Source organism: Pteropus alecto, unplaced genomic scaffold, assembly GCF_000325575.1.
Source record: "Pteropus alecto unplaced genomic scaffold, ASM32557v1 scaffold68, whole genome shotgun sequence".
NCBI classification, from domain to species: domain Eukaryota; kingdom Metazoa; phylum Chordata; class Mammalia; order Chiroptera; family Pteropodidae; genus Pteropus; species Pteropus alecto.
This window is the reverse complement of record NW_006441386.1, coordinates 6,637,277-6,658,915: the sequence shown is the minus strand read 5'-3', so window position 1 is coordinate 6,658,915 and position 21,639 is coordinate 6,637,277. Positions and strand designations below refer to the sequence as shown.

The following is a 21,639-nucleotide window of genomic DNA, read 5'->3' as shown; positions in this document are numbered from 1 at the left end:
TCTGACATTGGAGTATGGGACAGCCTCAGCAAAACCTGAGAATGAGGGATTTTGTGAGGGCGGCAGGGCATGAGCAAAATAAAATGTAGCAGATAAGATTGGAAAGGTCTGGAGGGCCTTGAGTGTGGCTCAATCCAACAAGCAGAGATGAGCCTCCACTGGCTATTACAGAGCAAGATAGGGCAAAATTGATGTCTTGGAGAGACTCTTGATGGATCAGCATTTGCCAAGACCAATGACAGAAGGAAAATCAGGAGCTGTTTGCTAGGATCCAAGAGGGAGGTGGTAAGGGCCTGGACTTAAGGGTGGCCGGGGAAGTGAAAAGGAAGTTGAAAAGGAGACTTTCAACAAGGAATTTCTTAATTTGAAATAATTATAGATTCACAGGGAGTTGAAAAAAATGAACAGGAAGATTCCATGTACCCTTCACCCTGTTTCCTCCAGTTATATGGTAACATCTTGCATAACTATAGTACAATATCAAAACAAGGAAATTGGGATTGATACAATCTACAAAGTTTGTTCAAATTTTACCGAAAAAGAGATATTCTGAAACACTGATAGGATTTGGATTAGACCCGCTTGGCTGGGAAGAGAATAATAGTCCCAGAACAGGTATGTCCCATGGGCCTCCCAGCCCTGCAACCCAGAGCAAGTTGAAGTACCAGGATTGGGAATTCCAAATTCAAACGTTTCAATGCCCACCAGGGAGACTCTTAGGACCATCCTTCTGAGGAGAGGCTGCAGCATACTAGATGACAGACAGACACACCCACTGTCAGAGAGCAAACTGAGCATCCTTATGTCCTTCCCTTTTGTCATCTGCGTGTGGGAGGGGGGAATGGTGCTGACAGTGACTGAGCTGTAGGTAGTGGGGAGGGGAGGACTGGAGGGGGTGTCCAGAGCATCCTGGGACTTTTTCTCTAATTTGCTGTTTAGAACTGCAGGCCCAGCCGCGAACCCTTTTCTCCACCACCTAGAGACAAGCCGTACTTTTAAGAAGAATTTCATTCATCAAGCATTTTTCATGTGATATTTATTGATCCAGAAGCTTTGCATTTCATTTACTCTTCTCATATTCCCATCCTATAGATTAAGAGACTGATGCTCTAGAAGGTGCTCATTAAGTGATTTTGCAGAGGTCACACAGGTGAACCTGAGACACATGCAGCTCTATGATTTCAATCTTTCGATGTGGGGCACAGAGAGAAGCAAGAGTAGGGCTCAGCTGCGTACAACTCAGTCAAGGGTATAAGGTTCTTTCACACCATGATTTTGGTTGATCTTCATAGCGACCTTTAAGACAGGTGATGCTATGAAATAACTTTAAACATGTGAAAAAAACTAGGCTCAGGTCAAATAACTTACCCACGGTCAACATGGAAGCCAGGGATAGAGCAGAGTCCAACTTGAGTCTGCTACACTCCTAATCCATACTTGTCCCACCGCACCACTGGGCTGTGACAAGTAAGGTCTTACTCTTACCTTCAAGTTTCGTACAGCCCAGTTGGAAGGCCAACACACAGAAGAACAACTAATGACGCAAAGAAAGATTTGGAAAAGCTGGGCAAATCACAGAGAGAGATCTGCTGACGGGTTTTTGAGGGGTAGTGAAACCTGGCTGTAACTTCAGGGTGGGCATTTAGACAGGTGAAGCAGAGGTTAGGAGGGAATTCTAGGTGGGAAACAAGGCATGAACATAGGTGTGGAGGAAGAAGTAGCTGATTCCTGTGCAAAAGGCAGTGACTATGCCAGCCTCTTTGGGTGAGTGTTGCAGATGGGGTCAGAGGGAAGGATGTGGTGGAAAGGGGCATGTGAGAAAGACAGAAAAGTCTAGGCCTGCCTGCCTTATGGGCTGATCAGTCCTTGCAAAGGCAAAGCAGAATGCTGCATCTCAGGAAACATTAGCGATTCAAGACTTCTTGGAATGCGAAGGGAGGGAGGCTGGGGAAAGAGATGAAGCTGCAAGGGTAGCAGGGCCCAGTCACAAAACACCTTGAACATCTGTCCAGAAACCTGGCCTTATTGGAGGGAAGCAGAAGCCAAAGAAACAGTGGAAGCGCAATTTCAATTTACAATTGAAGAGACACGTTGCATTGATTGGCGTCCTCTTTACCTTTGGCCTGTGTTAGGTGAAACAATAAATGTCTTCATTGTTTACGCAGCAATTCTCAAAGTTTGGGTCCTCGACCCGGTATCACTAGAAATGCAAATTCTTAGACTCCATCCCAGACTTGCCTACTCAGAAACTCTGGAGGTGGGGGCCTGGCAATCTGTATTTTAACAAGCCTGTTAAGTGATTTCTGATGTACGCTAAAGTTTAAGAACCACTGGTTTAAACTAACGAGCACCAGAAATATATAATTTGAGGCTCAAAGCCTCAATTGCAGTGGTTCTTAACCTTAGCTGTATATTAAAATCACCTTACAAAATGCTGATGTCTAAACCCCACAGCCAGAGATTCTGATTTAATTGATTCAGACTAGACACGGTCATGAAGATTTTTAAAAGCCCTCCCCACAAGTTATTCAAATGCACATTTAAGTTTGAAGGGCAGCTGTAAGGAGGCTCATGCAGGAGTACATGTAAAAGGCAATGTTCTGTTGGCCAGGGTAGTGGCCGTGGAGATGGATGCTTACAAGAGTACTTGGTCAGGCCTTAGTAAGAGATACCATAACGTAGTGGGGTATGGGGTGGAGCCAAAAATGACTTCAGCTTGCACAAGTGTGTGAATGGTGGCACTCTTCTTGGGTATGGGGAGCCATGGAGAGGACCAGGTTTTAGGGGGAAGACTGTGGGGTACAGTCTCAGAAATGAGTTCTGTTTGACTCCTTCAAGGTTAAGGGAGCTGTGGAACATTCAGAGGGCGGGGGCAGGGTGGCAATCTGATATGTGGTTATGTGGCTCTGGGGAGACAACAGGACAGATACAACAGGAGAGAGGCCAAAGGGGATGGCATTGCCTGGGCTTGCCATAGAACGAGAGGGAAGTGGGCCAGGGAAAGGGACAGATGGAGGAAGAGGCTCTCACAACAGGAACTGGGAAGGCACTGTCAGGGTGGAGGAAGGAGACTTTCGTGAGAACCCTGGATTCAAAGGGAAAGATTAGTTCAAGAAGATGGTCTGAGGACCCAGGGGAAGACAAGAAGAGCATGCAAAGAGGTCGCTGGATTTGGAAATGAGGGAGTCAAGAGTCCTCTGTGAGTAGAGTCAGTGCAGGGGTGAGGCTGGGGTGGAAAGCAGGAGAAGGAGCCCAGAGGCAAGTGGCTGGGGGTAAGTGGGAGGGGAAAAGGGAGAGAGAGCAAGACCACTCTCTCAAGGGAAGGTAGCATCTAAAGGAGCACACAGAGTCAAGGGAATGTCTTATGGAGGGGACCTTCTTGGCTGGGTGTGAGTGGGTGAAAACCAAGAGCACAAACTGCCAGGATTTTACCTTTCAAAGTACCACTTCAAATCTGTCTGCGGTAGCAAATAGCACTTAAAGGCTGAGTATACCTGTCACTGCACAGTGAAGAGAAGTGGCTAAAAGCAGAGACTACTGTCAGACAGTCTGGGTGGGAACCTCATTAACCATGCAACCTGGGACTAGTTAACCTCTCTGTGCCTCAATTTTTCATCTGTAAAATGGGGATGATAATAGTAATTATGATAACTCTTACATAGTGTCCTTTGTCAGGCACTGTTGTGCTTTATATACAGTTACTCTTAAATCCTCACGACAGGCCTGTAGGGGTAGGTATTGCAGGGATCGAATTAATGTATATAGAGTCCTTAGAATAGTGCTCGGCACATAGTAAACACTGGATAGGTATACACTTATTATTGTTATTCTATATGAATGAATGAAAGGAAAGCCCACATAAGACTGTATTTATCTACTGCAAATGCTTTCAGAAATTCTGAGATGTCAGAGGATTCAGACATGCAAGGCCTGAAGAGTCAGCTCCGTGAGGAGAGAGGTACAGCAGCAAACAGAATCCCCAGAGCCCAGACCATTACCTGGTCTGCAGTAGGCCCTCGGGGAATATTTATTAAATGGGTCAGTGAAAGGATCAATGAAGTATTGAGGCCTTTTACCCCAACTCCCATCTGAAGTATCAGTTCCTTCTAAGACATCCCAACCAGTGTCCATCCAGTTTGCTTGCACATCTTGCACAGTGGGGATGTCATTACCTCCCACAGCAGCACTTTTACTTTCTGGATGGTTCTGATAGATGGCCTTGTCACTTCCACTCCTTGGTCCCAGCTCTGCCCTCTTCCAACTTGGAAGGTGATGAGCCTCTCTGAACCCTCTCCTGGCTGTGGATGGAAGATTTCTGAGACAAGCGTCATCGCTCACCTGGATGATAGTGACCGCTTAAAATGGGCCTCCCTGCTTCCACCCTTGCCCTACTGCGCCTATTCTCAACTCAGCACCCAGAGGGGTCCTGTTCAGAAGTTACATCTGATCCTGTCCCGCCTCTAGTCAAAACTCTCCAGTGGCTTTGCAGCTCAGAGGAAAAGCTAAGGTCCTTTCAAGGCTACCTCCAACTGCCAACCAACTCTCTCTCCATCCCAGAGCAAGATACAATGACAGCCCCCGGCAGTTTTTGTTTTTATTGGTCAAGAATTCTTTACAAAATCCACACGCACACAAGATGCCTGGCCTGGTTTGGTCACCCCCTGCCCTGCTCTCTCCTGGGATCAGATCTTCCTGGCCTCATCCACTCAGGGACACTATCCTGTAGCACCCTCCTGCCCCAGGTTACCAGCGAAGGAGCAGAAAGAGGGAACATCCTCTTTGCTTCTCTGCACAGAGACAGAGACCTGTGCCCCACCTGTGGGAGTGCAGGTGGGATTGACAGGGAAACAGGATTGTCCCCTTCCCTCCTTCAAGCTCCCTGAATTGCCAGCTTCTAAGGCCTTGGGATCATCTGGTTGAAGCTTCCCCGCCATTTTGCCGACTGGAAATGGAGGTCCAAAGAGGGATTATGAGTCCCTAGGTCACAGTATTAATCACTGGTAGAGCAGGGATTAGAACTCAGCTTCCTGGCTTCCAGGAGGTGGGAAGAGGCTTAGGTCCTACTTAACTCTCAGGAATGGGGACAGCCAGGTCCTGGGGCAGGAGGAGAGTGTCCAGAAGTTGTCCCTGGAACCCACACCCAGGGAAGGTAGTAGCCCCAGAGCAGCTGAGTGAGCCACAGAACCTGGCCAGCACTATAACGGTTTGCCAAGGGTGCCCTCTGTGACTGCCCGTGTGGCTTGCTCGGGTATACAGCCTGGGTCCGTCAGGATACTGGTAGATGTGCTCAGCTGGCGAAGGGAGTTCAGGACAGCTGGGGAAAGAGAGAGAGACACCTCCTGGGGTCAGGGCCCTGCCCTTGGATGCTAAAGACAAAGAGGTTGGGGGAGATACTGTTTAGCAAGACTGTCAGCCTCATCTGCATTTGTAGATGTCCTGGTGGCCGGGGGACCATCCAGGGGGCATGGCGAGATGACCAAAACCCTTGGCTATTTTGAAGGCAGGCTGAACCTGGGGTCTGAGCAAAGTACAACCATCTTCCCTGAGGCCTGGACATTCCACTGGGCAGGCAAGTGGCTCACGTACTTGGCCGGAGAATGGGCAAGGAGCAGTACTGGTCCAGCCAGGCCAGCGAGGTCTGGCGGAGGCTCTGCAAGCTCGCTGTAGACACCATCCCGTTGAAGGACTCGAACAGAGGCCGGATGAGGATGCTGAACTGAGCCCAGGTCAAGGAACAGGCCTGTTGTCTAGCCAGTATCCTCACCCACCTCACTTATAGCCCTGACATCTATCTGGCTCAAACCATGGGAAAGGCCTGGCCACTGTGAAGCCTCAAACCCTGAGGACTCTCCCACTGCAGCCACCCTCCCATCCTTCCAAGGCCTCCCCAGCTAACCGGCTGGCAGCTCCCTTCCCCAGCTCTTCTATGGCCCATCCCTGGGCTTCTTGTCCCAGCTTAGCCTAGAGCTTGACCAGTAAGGGAGTGAGTGATTCTCTAGTGCCCAGCCCACTCATGCCACTCCGAGTTTAGGTTCTCTCAAATTGTGCTTAGGACTTTCTGTGGGCAGGGGTGTGGTCCCCCCACCCAGGGGTTTCTCAATCAGTTTCCTTCTGCTCTCAGCCCATCACTGGGCAAATTGCTGGCCAAGATGCCAAAGCCTGGAAGGAGGGAGTGGAACTGGCACCCCTCCCCCTGGGAGCAGCTCTGAAACCCTGCCTGGCCTGTGGAGCTGAGCCTGCAGCCAGGCACAGCCTAGTCTAGCTGCAGCACTCACCCCACCCTGGCCAAGTGAGGATACTACCCAGAACTTCCAGTTATGCAGTGTGCGGGTCCGGACATAATCATCAAACATATCTCGCATCTGGTCAAAACGCTGGTGTGTGATGGGCACTCCAGTAGCCGGCAGTTGCTGCTGGCACAGGCTGGGGGAATGGGGCAGGTCAGGGGTTGGGAGTCAGGTGACAGGACGCCTTGCCCCTGTGCCACAGGTCCCTGCCTACTTAATGGCAGTGTTGAGCTCCTCAATCTGGTCCCGTAGCTGCTGGGCCTCCTCCTGTAAGGCTGCCCGCTCCTGCTGTAGCATGGTGATGTACTCGGCTGTCTTCTGCAGTGTTGTCGCTTTGCTGACCTGTGGGCATCACCAGTGTGGGTCAGGTGCTGGAGCCACCCCAGCCTGGGACCCACTGAAGGAGGTAGGAAGAGGTAACTGGGTGTCTGGAGGATCCTAGGATTTGGTCTTGGGCATGGGAGTCCACTAAAGGCCCTGTGGTTCTGCAGGTGCCAGCCTAGGTTGTGGCTCACCTTGAGGCTGGGCTGGGCACTGAGTGTGCTCACTAGCCCATGCAGGGTGTCAAACCCCAGCTTGATATTGAAGCGCCGCTTCTGCTCTGCAGAGATGTGTGTGATGCGCCGGTTCTCAGTCTTGGAAGGCAGAAAGGGGGATGAGCATAGGAAGGAGCGTGGTAGGGCCTAAGGTTAGCAAACAGATCTTGGGATGGCAGGGTAGTGCCACCTTGTTGTCTGCACGGCTCCGGTTTAGGATAGGTTGAGGGGGAGAGACTCGGACACTCAGAGTCCCTGGGCCTGGCATGGAGTTGAGCTCCCCAGACAGCCGCCGCTCACCACCTATGGCAGGGACAGAAAAAACCACAGACAGACCGACACAGGGGAGAGGGTCCCATTGCCCTTTATCCTTCCCCTCCCCTCCATCCCCCAGAGTCCCCCCAATCTCTGGAAACCCTGTTTACCGCTGAGTGCTGGGGGTGACAGCCGTTCTGCTTTGGGGACAATCAGAGGCCTGGGAGGGGCCAGTGTGGCTGGGCCTGGAGGGGGTCGGGGGGGGGGGGGCCATTTTTTCGGGTCGGGGGAAAGAAGGTGCAGGGGAATTCAGGGACCATCTCCGGCGGAAGTGAAGAAGGGTGGAGAGTTGGGGTGAAGCTCAGAGACTCCCCCCGACTCCCAGTGCCCACCATCTTACCGGGGACTCTGGGGGCCGCAGAAGGGCGCTGGACACAAGTGGTGGCTCCAGGACTTGCTCAGGCTTGGCTGTGCACAGGCAGAACTGTGAGGCCTGCTAGGGGAAGCCCCAACCCAAGCATCTCCCAAGACCCCATCCCTCCACTCCTAATAGCCCACACCTTTGGGTTCAGGACCCATGTCTTTAGTTCCTCACCACTCTGTGCCCAGCTGAGCCTCTCCCTTAACCTTCGCCCTCTACTGCCACAGGCTCCCCACTTCCACATTTTGTCCCCATCACCCGCTCTGTTGACCCTGCCCCTCCCATCTCACCTGCTTTGAGCAGCTGTGTGAGGCAAGGGTTGTTGCCCCCAGCAGTGGCAGGGGCCAAGGTGGGAGGGCTGGGTTTCCGCCCCCTAGTGGTTGGGGTGGGGGACTTGCCTCTGGGCCGTGCGCCTTGGGGTACTGTGAAGTGAGGCCCAAATGGGGGCTCTGGATACCCCAAAGGTAGAAGGTCCATGGGGAAGGGGGTGGGGGCAGGGCCTGGGACAGGCTGTGGGGTGGGTGGGAAGGCTGAGGGAGTGGGCAGTGGAGACACTCGCCTCGTAGGGACAGTAGGGAAGGAGAATCTGGGAGACAAGAGAGGCTCTCCCTGCACCATAGCAGGAGGCGGAGCCACAGGAGGGAAGAGGGGTGGGGGACAGGGCTCCAGGCCAGGCCCCTTGGCAAGAGCAGGGTATTGGAGGAGGGGTGGAGGGAGGGGAGAGGGTGGGAGCTTGGGCTTGGGGTCTTCATGGAGGAGGAAATCAGAACTCAGGGAGGCACTGGAGTCCAGGGAGCCAGGGCAGCTGCTCCGAGCCTGGTTGGGGGGACAGAGAGAGAGCAGGGGAGAAAGCTGGTCTTTGCAGCCACCCAGGCAGCCTCCTGCCCTGGAAGAGCTCTGGACTGGGCAGTGAGAGAGATAAGAGAAATGATCCCTGAACTTCAGTACGCGAACAAGGGAAATTATAATCTAATGGAGGGAGGGAGTAGAACACATTTATGCACAAATTAGGCATGAGAAAGAAGATCAAACTTTCTGCGCATTCATTCATTCGCCAAATAATTCATCCATCCATCCATCCATCCATCCATCCATCCATCCATCCATCCATCCACCCATCCACCTACCTATTTATTCTCTCACCTATGAGCTAGCTCATTTACCGTTCCACCAGCCCACCAGATACTAACTCATTCACTAATCCATCCAACCATCTATACTTCTCTATTCATCCACTATCAGCTGTACATTCACCAGCCACTTATCCACCCACCAGCCCATTGATGGATTTGCAAAACTGTTCATCTATGACTTCATCCATCAGCCCATCCATCCAACCAACCACTCACCTACGTATGGATACATCAACTCATATAAGCATCTACCCCCATCTATAACCCATTTGTCCATTCACCAACATACCCATCCATCCATATACTCATTCATTCATTCACTCACTCACTTGCTCAATCACTGGGCAAGCATTTACCCAGTGCTGTTAAAGTGCCTGAACTGTGCTGGGTATGGAAGATGTAGTGTTGAGCAAGACATAGTCCTTCCAGTAAGGAGCTCACTGTCTAGTCTAGGAGAGAGACCCCTCAACAATGAACTATGATAGTGTCGAAAAAGTCTGATGATGAAGGGAAAGGCATCTAACCTAGCGGCCGGAGACAACATCCGAATTGGGTCTGGGAGTTCTTGAGTCAAAGTGGTGGATTCACTGTTTCCTAAACACACATGCTCAGCTTTCTGCTGCCATGCACTCGTTCAAGCTTCTCCTCCTAGCTTCTCCTCCCATCTGACTTGCCCTCTACTAGTCTCTTCTTCTGTCCAGACCCATTTCAATAAGGCCCAGAACTCTCCCTCTTCGAGGAAGCCTTCTGCAAGCAACCCAGCCCTCGGTAGTGCCTGCTCCATGTTCCTCCTGCACTCAGCCTAACTCCCCTACAGCCATCTTGTCAGTTCTGTTTCACAAATGTCTTTCCTCCCCAGCTGAATTGCACCTCACTAGAGAGCAGAGATAAGGTCTTTCTCCCCCTCCAGTCTCTCTCTGTGAACCAAGCACAGGACTGGGCATTCAGAAAGTGCCCAGAATACCTCCTGGCAGGTGAGCTGGGTAAGGCTGGGAGGGATGGGGTGAGCTCACCTGCAGGCGGTTATGCCCTGGGAGGTGGGTCATGCCCGAGGAGGCAGGGGGCACCTCGGAGCCCAGGATTCCACTGTTGAAAAGGGAGTCGGCCATGGGGCCAAAGCTGGGGGGCTCCAGGAAGTTTGAAGGCGTGGGAGTCTGTGGGGAGCGGTAGTTGGTGAAGAAATCTGTAATTCAGACACAGAGGGTGGCAACAGTTAGGGCTAAGGACATGGCTAGAAGCTGTGGGAGGAGTACAGGCCTCGTGTCCTGTCCACAGACTGAGCTGGGGAGGGGGAGCTTCCACAAGAGATTGTGAAACTGGGAGAGTTTCTGTCTCAGGGGAAGCAGCAAGAGGCCTGAGTGGGAGACAACAGGGGACTGTGTGGGGTGTGAGCAGGACCCCAGAAGTGGCCCTCCCACCTAGCCCCACATTTGGCTCATGAGCCCCCCTTCTCTATCCCCAGGCCTGCGCCCTCCCCTCGTCTGCTTATGTTGCCAGCCCTGCTGGGGATGTAAAAGGGGGAGAAGGTTACAGTGTGTGCGAGGGAGGGAAATGGGTGCAGTCCAAGAAAAGAGGCCTGAGATGAGGAGGAACCTCAGGGTGACACGAGTTCAAGGGGTGAGTTAGGGGTGAGAGGGGTCAGGAGGTCAGCGGGTCTGGGACATGTTGGTTTGTTGGAAGGTCAACAAGTGGGGCCTCAAGGGCAGAGCCCAGGAGTAAAGTGAAGGAGCTAAGAAGGTGATAGCAAGGGTCGGAGGGTAGGCTCAGCGTGGGGGCTACAGTAGGTGGGTGCTGGAAAGCTTGGAAAAGCTTGTGGGGAGGGGACAGCCAGATTTTTTGAGGTGCAGGTTGTGTAAGACCCAGGCTATTCTGGTTTTGGGAAGCAGCTGCCTGTGGCCTAACCACATCCCCAGCCTGGGTGCCACCCGCCTACCCGCTCCCTTCCGGGCACCTTTTTCTGACCCTGACCAGCCTTCAGTCTATACCAGCTCCCAAGGCCTCTTGGTCTGGCCGGACCCGACCCTGCCCGCCTTGGATAGGCCCCAACGCCCCAGCCAAGGGACCCGGTCAGGCCTCTCCCCCGGGGGCCACCTTGGAGACCTGGGAGTGGGACAGAAGAGCATCTTGAGCCTTGAGCACCAAACCTTGAGCCTGATGAGGTCAAACCTGTGTGTACATCTTATGTGACTCTGGGAATCACATGTCACTGGGCAGCTGGCTTGGCATATCAGTGTGTGGTCTTATGCAGCATCTGTCTGTCTGCCTCCCTGTGTGTCTGTTCCACTGTCTGTAGCTCTGTCTGTGTGCACCTGCCCTGATGTGAGATACTTGGAGTGTGCGTGTCTGCCATGCCCACGTTTGTGTGTGTGTGTGTGTGCGCACGTGTGTGTGTGCGCGCGTGTGTGTGCGTGCACCATCAGAGCTGGAACTCCAGCTGGTGTGTCTGATCTCAGATGCAGTGCTCTTTCCACCGTCTCTTAATTCTCATTTAAGATGGACCCCGCAGGTCAGATTCATTGAGGGCTGGGGGAGAGTAGGGGAGATGTGTGTGTGTGTGCACGTGTGTGTGTGTGCGCGCGTGTGTGTGTGTGCGTGTGTGTGTGTGTGTGTTGGCTACATCATCAGAAGGGATCTTCCTGCTGTCCTGCTGCCTTTCTTTAACAGAGGGAGTGGGTGGCAGAGGGAGAGCAGTCACCAAGCCTCCATTCTCCAGCCCCCAGGGACCACGGGCCTCCTCACTAGGCCCCTTGAGGCCTGGGCTATAGAACCAGCCATATCCTGGGCCTGGCCCCAGGATGCTGAGGGCCACAGAGCAACTCTCTGCTCACTGCTGCTGCCCGTTCCCCAGGGCTTGTTAGGCCTCATGGAGCATTGAGTCCAGCTCATCACTGAGTCACCACTATCCCCTTATCTTAGATTGTGGGCTTGTCTCCACCTGGCCTTGAGAGAAGCTGCTTCCTAGTCCTAGGCACCCACTGAGTACCCCCCTATTCTCTGCCCCCCTCCACTGATCTAACATCCCCTCCCAGCCTCAAGTTCCCTCCCCTTCTCTGAGCACCCCGTACCCTTCACTGAACCCTCTCCTTACCAGTTCCCTCACTGGGTTTTCTCTCAAGTGAGGAGCTCGTGGGAACAATCAAAGCAGCAGCAAAGCAGCAGCCCTGGTTGCCCCAGTGCTCCCTGCCCTCCCAGTGCACAGTGTGCTTGAGGGGGTCACACTGGCTACCTCTTTTAAATAGGTCACCCACACTCACCCCCTATCCCAGCAGACACCCTGGGCTGAGAAGTCACTTCCTAGCCTCAGGTTTTGCCCAGAGCCCAGGGGAAGGGTGGCTGAGATCCTACCTGTGGCAGGGGTCTGTGTGCCCAGACAGGGCCGCTGCCCTCCCAGGCTGGTCTGCTCCCAGGGCACTGCCATCAACACTTCTGCCCCCTCAGCCCCCACCCCTGCCCAGGACTGACGCAGGGATGGGGGTGGTTCCTCATTCCCTAGTCCCCGCCCCATAGGCCTCTACCTCTTGATTGACAGGCCCAGGACCCTGTGGGAAGGAGTGAAGGGGTCACCGAAACTGAGCCTTTATCCCAGGAACCCCTTTTCTGCCCCCTAGGACTTGGCTGAAACAGGTTGAGCCCTGATGTCTATCTGACTCCCAGAATGGCTCTGGAGTCTTCTAAATGTATGAATATCGGGGTCAATCTCCAAGATCTACAGCTAAGTGAAGAAAGCAATGTGGGGAAGAGTCTACTATGAAAACAAAAACAGACATTTGTCCATGTGCGCTTATTTTATATAGACATGTATCTCAGGAAGGACATGAGAAACCAGTGACTTGGTGGTCCTGGGGGTCAGGACAGTGAGGCATGGAAACATACTACCTAAAAAAAACATGCTTTACCAGATATAATTCCTGGGATTTTCTTAAAAATAACACAGGAGGGGAGAAGTGAGTGAGTTCTAACTGAAACAAGACTGGCCAATAGTTGGTAAATGTCCAGGTCAGTGATGGCTGCATGAGGGTTCATGGAACTCTCTCTACTTACATGTATGTCTGAAATGTTCTTTTAATAAATAGTTGTTTTTTTTTTTAATGAATCATATAAATAAATAGACCCAAACAAATCACAGTCCCTTTCTCCCCTGAGAGAGTCTCAACATCCACTGCTTTCCTGGGAGCTCCCACAGTCTGCAGCTTCAATGCCTCTGGTCCCCTGTCCCCTGCCTAGGTACTTGGTCTGGCCCTGCTCTCACCTGAGGCCACACCAGCTTCATCACAAGACCAGACAAAGCGACATCAGGAAGATTTCTCAGAAGTCACCCAGACAAACTACCCTCCCAGAAGGGTATAGAACTGGCCTGAGGTCAACCTGGGTTCTCCTCCCACTGACCCTGCCATTCCATCTCAGGGGAGGAGCCTGCCCCACCTGAGATCTCCATAAAGTCATCCAGGCTGGGCTGCAGAGGTGTCAGTTCCGGCTGGATCATGTCAGCATTGTTGACGTAGGCTGGAGGGGGCAGTGGTGATGTCAGGAGCAGCAGGCAGGGTGGAATGGGGTCACCTGTCCCCAGCCATCCTCCCTTGGCTGCCTGGATTCTCACAGGCCTTCTTTCCCAGGTGCAGGCTCTCACCATCCTCGGGGGGCAGCTGCAGAGGTGTGGGGCTGGGTTGAGTCATGGTGAAGAGAGTGTCGGAGATGTCGGACAAAAAGCAATCGAGGTCCAGAAGCTGCCGCCCTCCAGGCTCCTCCTCTGGGCCCCCCAGCAGCACAGGTACCACGCTGGAGAAGAGCTGCTCGCACCATCTCTCTGGTGGCTGCCACCCCCCTTCCGCCTAGGGAGACAGAGCCATTAGTTGCTGCTCTCACTCTTCTCCAGCCTGGGGACAGGAAATGGTCAGGGGTCTGCCATTGCTCCCCATTCTTCCATATCATCTCCCGCTGGGGGGATGAAGTGGTCAGTAGCCAGAGGGCCTCTGTGCAGTCCCTCCTTACCTCTCTCTGGTGGACCCCTAGGACTTGGCTGAAACAGGTTTGCTGCCTGGAAGGCTGGGGTCACCTCTCTGGCCTCTGACAACTACCCTCAGGAGATAGACTGGGATGGCTTGCCAAGGAGATTAGGGTCCCCCTCCTGCCTCCTATACTTTTTCCTGCCAGGGACCCCAGGTTTTAAGACCCTCTGTTCCCCCATGCCTCCCCACTACTTGCTCAGTCAACCAGAAGGCTGAGGGTCTTCCCACCACTGTGTTCCAAGGGAAGAAGGGCCAAATCAACTAGAGGACAAGAGTCACTCCCACTACCCTCTTGTCACACCCTCACCACCCCCAACCTGCCACTGCCCCATTCACCCAGAAGGAAACTGTCAACTCTGCATCCCTGAACACCCACCTGCTTTGGGACCAGGAGATCCCCTTCCCTGCTGGACTTACGGAGCTGCAGGAACACACAGAAGTGGACACTGGATTCCTTGCCCCTCCTCCATCACTCCCTACCAAGGCCTCCCCTACTCACAAGCTCCCCCAAATCAAAGAGATCCCCCATTTCCCCTCAGGAGCTCCTCCAATCTGGGAGGTACGGAGGTTGCGAGGAGACACTATGACCACACGGTGGCGCTGTGAACCTGGGCCTTAAAGGAGGGCAGGGTTGGGGTCAGGGGAGCGCCTCCAGGTCTCTTCCAAGAGAAGCGGTGGCCAGCGGCCGCAGGGAAAAAGTCTGGGGCTTCCCCCACGTCCCTCACTGACCCGTTTCTTGTAGTAGATGCGCCACTTGTGGTATTCGCGCATCACCACCTCGATGCGCCGTTTCCAGTAATTTCCCTCCAGGACGACAGCCTGGGGAGGGCCGGGAGGTGGCTCAGTGCGAGGTGTAGCACTTACTCCACCCCTCACCCAATCCGCATCTGGGCCAGCCCCTCCCATCCAGCAGGGGAGACTGGATGCAGGGGGCTGGGTTTGGTAGGCGGTGGTCCCTTGAGTCTCAGCTACCTCCGGTTTCCGGTGCTCGTCAGCCTCAGGCCCCTGCAGGGGGGTCACGAAGCCACACACGGGGCTCTTCCTCCGCTCCACATCTGAGAGAAGGGGGCCAGGTCAGGGGTGCCCAGCTACCTCATCTCCCACCCCAAGGGGACTGGGACTCAAGTACGACACTACTAAATCTTGCCTGGCCTTCAATGCTCATAGTAAGTGCCACCTCCTCCAGGAAGCCTTCCTGCATTCTTCTCTAGGCCTACCAGATCTCCCTCTTCTATGCTAATCTGTGAAAAGAACCCAACCTAATAGGGGGCAGGCAATGCTTGCTTAATGGGATTTTGGGACCACAGGGAGTGAGCTGACCCAAGAACATCCTGATCAGACTGACAGGATAGGGGCCCAGAGCCCTCAGTCCCCTGCCTCAGGCTCCTGGGCACTGCCCACTCTGATCTCAGAGAACCACCCCTTGTCCACTACAGGCTACCTACCTGAGCCCTTTTTCTACCTCCTCTACTCCCTTCCCTGTCTCCAATCCTGATCTCTCCCCAGGCTCATTCTTTTTGGCCTATAAACACATTCTATGTTCTTTACCCCCCAAACCTTTCCCTTCCTTATGTTACCCATCAAGCTAACCCTTTTGCTTCCCTCTTTATTCCTTTGCCTTTCCCCCAAACTCTGGAAGAACTGTCACTTGCCATCTCCACTTCTGCATCTCCCAGTCTCATCTTCACCTCCTGTAACTCAGCATCTGCCCCCATGCCCACCTCCAAACCACCCTCATCCTGCCCCTTTCCAGCTTCAGACCCATTTCCCAGTTGCCTAGGGACCCTCCACTAGGATGTATCAAAACTTGTCAGTCTCAGATGTTTGGGAAATTCCCTCCTCAGCCTGTGCTTCCTCTGGACTGCCAGCACTGCCCCTCAGTCACCAAAACTCTCTTCCGACTCCCAGCATTCCTGTCTAATCCATGGACTAATCATCTCAATCTCAAGGGTGACATTTCTTTCAGTGTCCCCTCCCTTCCATATTCTTATTGTCATCCCCTGGTCTGGCGTCATTTCTCACCTGGAACCTCCCTGACTCACACTCTCCAGCCCATCTTCCTGCTGCAGCCAGGTCAATTCTTCCTGAAGCACAGTTCAGGTCTGAACCCCTCTTCAGTTCTCTAAACCTCCAGAATAAAGACTACAGCCCTGAGCTCGGCTTCCTAGCCCTCCACAATGGGTCCCACTGCTTCTTCAGCCTGTCTCCTTCACAGCTCCCTGAAGCCAAACAGCTCCCTGCTGCACAGCCCACCCTTTATTCTGTAAGGAACACCTCTCCCTTCCCTCCTCTGCTTCATGCTCATCTGCCCACCTGCCAGGAGAGCCCAGAGCAGCCCCACTTCCATGAAGCCTTACCTCCTCTGAAAATCTATGGGCTGGTCTGCATCACTATCCACCTGCCTGGCCATTTCTCCACATGCTGGCCTCCCCACTGGGAGTGAAAGAAGGAGCTGTGCCCTTTAGCCTAGAATCCCTGCATCTGGTACAGAACTTGGCACACAGCAGGACTTCAAAGCCCTAGGACCCCCAGGCAGCGACTTTTTCTGGCAGTCAAAGTCCTTGACAAAGAGGATTTCAGGAGTATCCATTGGGGCCCATCTTACCACAGCCCTCAGCAAACTTCCTCTGAAACAATTGACACCCGAAGAGGAGGGGGAGGGGGACCACCCGAACATGAAATTTCTTTGTACCTTCAGCATCATTTACAAAATTTTGTCCTAAAGGACATTCTCTAAAACAGTGGCCCCCAACTTTTTTGGCACCAGGGACCAGTGCTCCTATGAGAATCTAATGCCTGATGATCTGAGGTGGAGCTGAGGTGGTGATGATAGTGCTGGGGAGCAGCTGGCTGTACTCTCCTGCTGCTCACCTCCTGCTATGTGGCCTGGTTCCTAACAGGCCACAGAATGGACCCATCCACAGCCTGGTCTAAAATGATCTCCATTGGGGTTTGTCCTTGTTGCTGAGCATGGCTTGGACAGAAAACAAAGGGATAGGCCCTCGCACGTGTGGACTCCCAGGGGGTTATATTAAGGAATCCTCAAGAGCATCTGCTCCTGGCTTCCCAGAAAAGGAAATGAGCACCAGGAAAGAGTAAGTTTGCCCAGGGTCCCCAGAGAGTCAGGGCTGAGCAGGCCTGGTGGAACTCTCCCCTTCCCCGCCCAGGGACCCTGTGCTCTGGATGGAAAAGCAGTGACCCCGTGGCTTCCTGAGAGTTGGGCAGGCTTTATTTAACAATGAAAAGTTAATCTACTCATGCAGCCACCTAGCCCCTTTGCACCTATGCTAGAACAGATGCTGGGACAGAATCCACAGATGACTTAGGGCACTCACAGCTTAGTGGGTGAGATGAGGAAAACACAAGCATAACATAAGCTAATGCCAAGTAGAGAGTCTGCCCATGGGAGGACACAGTGCTCTGGGAGTTCAGAGGAAACCCAGACGAATTTGGGGTGTGGGAAAGGAAGGGATCTTAGAGTAGCCAGGAGCCTGCAGAGGGGTAGCAGCTTCCAGGAGGATGAGCAAGACAGCCCTCCAGCACTAGTCACCCCTCTCCCTTTCCTGAAGCCCACTTCCGAACCTTGGATGCTCAGGGAGGAGGAGGAGCCCTGATATTTTTTCTCTGCTTGCCTATGCTGTTGCTATTATCATATAGTAGTGCTAGATCCCAGAGTTCACCCTCAGGGAGTCCTTGTGTCTGCTTGGTGCTGAGATGTGATCTGACTGAAAACTCATAGCAGAATTCAGCAGTAGGATCTATTATTATGCCCACTTACAGGTGAGCAAGCTTGGGCTAGGGGATGCTAGAGACTTTGCCAAGGTCACACAGCTACGGCATACTAAAACTTGACTCAAAACCACCTGTGTCTGACTCAGAATCTGAGGTCCTTCCAGCAACTTGTACAATAGCTGGAGACCGAAGTCTGTCTGGGTGAGGACCCCAGGTAGCATCAGAAATTTCTTCTGCAGAGAGAAGGGTTTATACCCCACCCAGCTTTGCGGGGAAGGGTAGAGGATGAAACCTCAAGGTGGCAGGGAGGGGGAGATGGACAATAACATTGATTTCCTAGGCCTATCAGCTTCCTGGTTTGGGCAGGGCCTGTTCTTAGGCAAGGTCTGGAAGCCATACAGCAGGGTGCAGAGGAAGGAGCACTGGGCTCAGTTGGAGAGCCCTGGACTTACAGCCAGCCACAGCTCTGCTCTTTTTATGCTCTGTGACCTGAACAAGTCACTTGTCTTCTGGGCCTCACTTGCTCATCTATAAGATGGGGATAATAATACCTATCTCCCAGGATTGCTAGGAAGCCTTAAATAAGATGATTTATGATTTATGATAGATGAACAAAACCCAAAAAACAACTCCTTCTCTCTGCTTAGATAGAATCTAGTGGGGCCAGTGCAGAGAATATCATGTGTGGTCCCTCCTGGGCTGTGTGTTCCCTGCTCAGTGCAGCCCTCTGATCTTGCAGGGGGACATAACTGAGTTGGACAAGGTCCCAACACAGGGTCAACTAATCTGAGGCCTCTTAGCCTCTGCTGCTCTGCCGCAGGGCGAGTGGGGAGTCTTGTATTCCCAAATGAATGACTGTGACCTTCTCAAGGGTACGTCAGATTCGACCATCATTTATTGAGCACTTTGTGCCAGGCCTGTTAATGCCTGTTATTCTCATGCCAACCATGAAAGATAGGACCACTGGCCTCATTTTATAGGTGAGGAAATAAGTTCAGAGAGGTTAAATGACTTGCCTGCAGTCACACAGCCAGCAAGGGGCAGAAACAGGGTGAGAAACCAGTTGTGGGTGATTCCAAGTCCGGAGTCCCTTCCACTCTACCACATGGCAAATCTCCATGATGGTGGGGGTTCCGTAAGGACTTCGGTGAAAGCCTGGTGGCGACCCGTGCAGGGTCCTCACTTTCCCATTTGCAAAGTGACAGAATTGGCCCAGATAGTGTCTAACACGTCTTGCTACCTTCACATGTGAGGCACCTGACTACACTAATAGGATGCAGAATGAACCTTGAATTGCTCCCCAAATCTCAGCCCACCTTAGGACTTCGAAAGGGTGAGCTCTGCTGTGCCCAGCTTCACAGTGGAGAGAGTCATTAGGGACATATTCCCCCAAACTCTCTGGGGGTCAGAAGCCGTTCAGGGGTGCTGGTGCTGAAGGTTTGGTCTCCCCCAAAGCACTCTACTGATCCTGGCTGGGGGATTCCTGGGCAGCCCCCCATGTGTAGCCCTCTTGCTGGGAAGGCTTACGGCACCCACTCACACTGGATATACCAGGCCCTCCAGATGGCGTTGTTGAGGCGGATCTTGTCTCGGCAGAGCAGCTTGAGGCCTTTGAAATTCTTCCACTTGGGAGAGACCAGCTTGCCACTGTCAGAGGGAAAGGGCTGGGTCAGGGGTGTGGTGGAGAAAGGGGAAGGTTGGAGAGGATTTCTGTAGGGCCGGTTCCACACTCTTCTCATGCACTAGGCACTCATCTATGGTGGGCAATTTGAGGGACCCTCTCAAATCCTGCCCCTCACTCTAACCTGCCTGAAATTCCTGCCGAGAGTCAGACCTTTAAAATACCCTCTCCAGGTCCCCACTAGGAGCCCTTGTGTTCTTTGGTGAGACCCACTTGTTAATCTACTACCAGAACTAAAGCCAGGGCTGGAATCTGTTTATCATCTCAGTCCTCATAGCAACAATACCCAGTGGCCTTACAGCCATCTCTGTCTTGTAGGCCACCTAGGATCGGTTTTCAGATACATTTCTTATAGAAGTAAATTGAAGGTCAGGAAGGGAAAGGACCATGCCTAAGGTCACGTGGCGGAGACTCATTCAGGCTCTGGCTTTTTCTCTACCAGTATTGCTGGTTGGTCCCCTTAGGTCCAGGGGATGGGTAAGGTTTGTATGAGTGGAGAGGAAGCCACTCCACAAGAAGTGGCCTCCAAGCAGCCAGCCATTGCCTTTTCATTGCTCTTCTGGTGTCTGCCCCGCCTAGAATCCTAGGATGGCAATCTGAAATGAGCTAGAAAGTATGCCCCTTCTCAGGGGTGTGCCACCTCCCTTGAACCTCCTCTTTTGGTCATCCATGGTCTGGATGGGGGTCGGGCATTAGCCAAAGGAAGGCAGCTGGGACGGTGCAGTGGTGAGAGGTGAAGAGATAACACCCCGACCCTAACCCTATTCCTAGCAGTCAATCAAATTCTCAAGATGAAAGGGCTCTCTCTACACAGGTGAGAGGCTTGACTCTCAGGGTCCTACTAGGCACAGGCCAAGTCTGCTACCCCCAGGGAAATGACGGAGGAAGTCAAGATACTCAAGGTGTTAGATCCCTGCTGGTCCCTCCCTCCTCATGGTCCACAAGCCAGGGTTGTATACAAGTCCCCTATGGCACATCTTCTCCAGTTCTTACTTACATGTAAGGCTGAGGCCTCAAGGCTTAGTCTTTCAGAATATCACGCCTGTTCTCTCCAGGGGCCTCTCCCTCATCCTGGGGGTGAGGGGTGGGTGGGTGGCAGTCTGACTCCTACAGCCCCTTGGGTACATGGGTCACTGGGTCCCCTCTCCTCTCTGGTCTCCAAGCTCCTGTGTTTGCTTGGAGTGGGGAGAGGAAAGGACTGCCAGCCCAAGGCACAACAGGCCTCATTACCCAAATAGAGTACATAGCCCAATCGCCCAGGCCCGCTGGCTGGCCCCCTCCCTCCTAACTTAGATAAACACCATCTGTCCAGGGACCTGGGGGGTGGGGGACACTCTGACATCTCCTGGGCCAGCTTCTTTTGTGTCACTTGGGGGGCTCCTGAGTTTATTGCTCCTGCCTGTATCCCAGCAACCCCCCCAACCCACTCTGATCACCCAGCGCCCCACAGCCTGCCTGCCCTTCCTCTTCCTGAGGTTATAGTGTTTGTGGCCAGGGGAGACGAAACAGTGCCAAAATCTAAGCCCAGGAAGAAAGGTCTATGCTGGACCTGTCAGCTGGGAGGGGAGGAGAAGGGTCCAGTCTGGAGCAAAAAGCCTGGGGCCAGGGTTCAAGGGCTTCTCATGACCAGTAGAAAATCTGGGAATCTTGGGGATGGGATGAGGGAATACTCAGAACTCTGTTCAGCTCTCCACCACCCCTATCCCACCCCCACCCCCGACATAGCTACTATGCAATAATTCCTTTAGAGTCTTTCTGACAGGGTCCTGCTTGCTCCCTTATTTCCCTGAGGCCATTTTCTCCATAGCTCTGATTATAGCTCTGGCCAGCTCTGACCATGGACAAGTGGGTTCTTGGAACTTCCAGAACCTGCCTCCCTGTGGCTTCCACTCACAGAACTATGGAACATGGGCTCCTCCTAGAAATCTTTCCTCTGCCAACAGCTGGCCAGACATTTGCAAGCTGGCCTCTGGGTCAAGCTAGCCACTTACTCCTAGCACCTCTGGACCCCTTGCCTTGCTGTCCCTTCCCATCTGCTCACTCTCTTGGGATATCCTGGTTTCAGCAATCCTCTCTCCTCCAGGGAATCCCTATGATTAGGGTTTTTAAGGACTAAAACACGGTCCCAGTCTGAGCCTCAGTTTTTTTCCCTCTACCAAATGAGGGAATCCAAAGGCTCCTCTGGTACTGAGCCACCTCCATTCCTGGCGCTTAGGCCAACCAGGGCAGGCTAGAGAGTGAATATTCTGAGCCTTTAGGGAGAAAGCATAGCCCTCTCCACCCCAGCTGCCACAGTCAGCCTCTTAGTGAGGACAGTTCTTGGAGTGTGCTCTATCCCCTACCTTACCACCTCCCCTGGACCTCCCCTTTTGGTCACCCACGGTCTGGGGTGGGAGATGGGGGAGGTAGGCATTAGCCAGCTCAGGTAGAGAGGTGTGTAGTATAAACTAGGAGGCTGAAGTTGGGAGTGGGTAGGAAATGGGGGGAGGAGGAAGCTGGGGGAGCCCGCGGAAGAGAGATGCCTGCACCCAGTGTACCAGGACCTTAGATGCCCTGCTCAGGCGGTCTGTGATGTCCGGGGCAGGGGG

The 21,639-nt window shown here is 53.1% G+C and overlaps 1 protein-coding gene across 1 annotated transcript in view; it reads right to left on the bottom strand.

The window, feature by feature from the left end:
- Positions 1-4,513: 4,513 nt before the first annotated feature.
- MLXIPL (MLX interacting protein like) overlaps positions 4,514-21,639 on the bottom strand; it is an 18,708-nt gene continuing 1,582 nt past the window's right edge. Inside the window, 17 exon segments of the mRNA XM_006918555.3 lie at positions 4,514-5,314; positions 5,587-5,716; positions 6,300-6,423; positions 6,502-6,629; positions 6,803-6,922; positions 7,014-7,126; positions 7,249-7,351; positions 7,354-7,398; positions 7,479-7,546; positions 7,790-8,315; positions 9,646-9,815; positions 13,055-13,135; positions 13,260-13,461; positions 14,015-14,059; positions 14,368-14,457; positions 14,611-14,693; positions 18,911-19,017. Coding sequence (XP_006918617.3) covers positions 5,196-5,314; positions 5,587-5,716; positions 6,300-6,423; positions 6,502-6,629; positions 6,803-6,922; positions 7,014-7,126; positions 7,249-7,351; positions 7,354-7,398; positions 7,479-7,546; positions 7,790-8,315; positions 9,646-9,815; positions 13,055-13,135; positions 13,260-13,461; positions 14,015-14,059; positions 14,368-14,457; positions 14,611-14,693; positions 18,911-19,017 — 2,254 coding nt within the window. The 3' untranslated portion in view covers positions 4,514-5,195.